This window comes from Galeopterus variegatus, unplaced genomic scaffold, assembly GCF_000696425.1.
Source record: "Galeopterus variegatus unplaced genomic scaffold, G_variegatus-3.0.2 Scaffold664, whole genome shotgun sequence".
NCBI lineage: Eukaryota > Metazoa > Chordata > Mammalia > Dermoptera > Cynocephalidae > Galeopterus > Galeopterus variegatus.
In genome coordinates, this window is record NW_007726775.1 from 580668 (window position 1) to 582867 (window position 2200).

The following is a 2200-nucleotide window of genomic DNA, read 5'->3' on the forward strand; positions in this document are numbered from 1 at the left end:
CCATGAAGAAGCGGGCTCAACAAGAGCGTGAGAATGCTGCCAAATATACATCTTTGGGGAAAGTGCAGTATTTCATCGAGAGGGAAAAAGAGATGGAAATTTCTAGATACTATGGCTATGTAAAATAAGAGCTTCTAAGACTGTTTGTGCCACTTTGGGTACCAGCTGGTTTTCCACATATATATAGATGGACACAACATAGATGTAGATAGATAGATAGGAATATAGATAGATAGGAACATAGACAGATACAAATANCTGCCACTGCATCCTTGACAGGTCCTGCCAGGCCAGCTCAGCCAATTCCAATCAACACAACTCAACCAGGTTTGACCAACGCTAGGTTGCCCAGTGTCCCTCAGACGGCTGCTTCTGGGCCCGCACCCTACAAAACATCATCCTGCACTTCTCTCCAGCAGGGGCCCGTTTCCACGGCTGTGACCAAGCTCCAGTCACCACCCAAGCCTCAAACCCAATATCCACTCCAAGACTTGCNAATGCGTCCTTGCTTGTGTATTTCATGAGGAAGAGCTCCACTCTCTCTCCTAGTCCATGACATGAAGTGTTCTTGTTCTCTCAGAAGAATGCCTAGAATAGAAAGGACCCTACATGAGAATTCTAGGCTTTATAGAACATTTCATAGTTCAAAAATCACGTTCACTTTTTGGTAACTTACAACAACCCTATGAAATACAAAGAAAATCAAGAAACAATGACATCCAATGATCACCAGTAAAGTATTCCAGTCACTGACTATCTTTTAACACAGGGTCCTGTCCATGGTCCTTAAGAAGAGCTAGTGGAAATGCCTTGCCCACTGTTGGAAGGTGCCTGATTGCTGTGTTTGTATATAGGGGGAATATCTCACTTACCCAGGACTGACTTTTTCCTTGATTCCTTGTAGTGATGGAAACTTCCCTGGGGATGGAGACATCCCTGGGATTGCAACCTCCAAGCCAGGAACAAGCAGAGAATAAGAATTTGGAAGAGATGAAACCCAAGCTTTTGAAGCCACTGGATGCCTACCAGATCCCAATAGAAAACGAAGATCTTCCACTACTCCCTTTAGCAATCCCCGATATTCGCCAGATTCTGGCCTGCATTGATCCTCCTGGTCAAAAGGAACACCCTGGTCCTGACAATGCCAATGTGGGGAAGAAAAGCCTGAGTCTTGAGGACCAAGGGACACTTGAAAATGGGATTGAGTCCAGTAGTGGTTTTACAGACACCACTAAACTGGTGGAAGATATCCACCTTCTCCAGCAATTGAATTCCATGAAATATCTTGACCAATCCAAAGATCTCACAGCCATCAAAGCCAAAGACACCGAAGCCATCATGATGAATCAGGTGCAGGACAAGCCGTGTGTCATAAAATGTCCCTCCAATCAGGTCAGGAAGAATAGGCGTAATGCCTCTGAGCCTATCAGTGGTGCTCCCAGAGCCAAAAGCCAGCCACAGAACCCAGAGTGCCTGTTAGCGGGAGAAGTGGTTGTTTGCAGTGCTGCAGTCAGTGACGGGGCTCCTGTGAATGTGGCCAAGCATCCTAACAGTGAACCTCAGAAAGCTGCCTCCAGAAGGACCTGCAAAACTGAGAGCCACGGGCAGGAAAAAAAGAGGAGAAGCCGAGAAAATCCCTCCAAGAAAGCTGGTGAGAGTAAGCAGCCAGGGAACAAAGTCCAGGCAGAGGAGAAGCCAACTATTCCCAGGAAGAACAGGAAGAAAAATCAACCTGACCTTAGCCAAGAGGTCTTTAAAAAGCCTCGAAGCAGCCTAGGCATGCACATGCTGGAGTCTGTGCAGGTTTTTCATGCACTGGGGAAGAAGATTGACAAGAAAGCTGGGCTCTCTTCCTCTCGGGCCCTAGGAAACTCTAGCAACACTAGACAACTCCAGCCAGACCGAGCTATCACACGACAGCAGGATACTCCGTGTAAGGGCAAAAGTCCTGAGAAAACTCAAGTCAAAGCCCAGAAACGAGATGGCAGTGCTGNGATGAATCAGGTGCAGGACAAGCCGAGTGTCATAAAAGGTCCCTCCAATCAGGTCAGGAAGAATAGGCGTAAAGCCTCTGAGCCGATCAGTGGTGCTCCCAGAGCCAAAAGCCAGCCACAGAACCCAGAGTGCCTGTTAGGGGGAGAAGTGGTTGTTTGCAGTGCTGCAGCCAGTGACGGGGCTCCTGTGAATGTGGCCACGCATC

At 47.8% G+C, this 2200-nt stretch overlaps 1 protein-coding gene across 1 annotated transcript in view; it reads left to right on the forward strand.

The window, feature by feature from the left end:
- Positions 1–2200, forward strand: part of LOC103589250 (chromosome unknown open reading frame, human C2orf78) — a 99875-nt gene that overhangs the window by 13015 nt on the left and 84660 nt on the right. The window contains exon 4 of the mRNA XM_008571185.1: positions 905–2167. Within this exon, the coding sequence (XP_008569407.1) occupies positions 905–2167 (1263 nt within the window). The remainder of the gene's footprint in view (positions 1–904; positions 2168–2200) is intronic.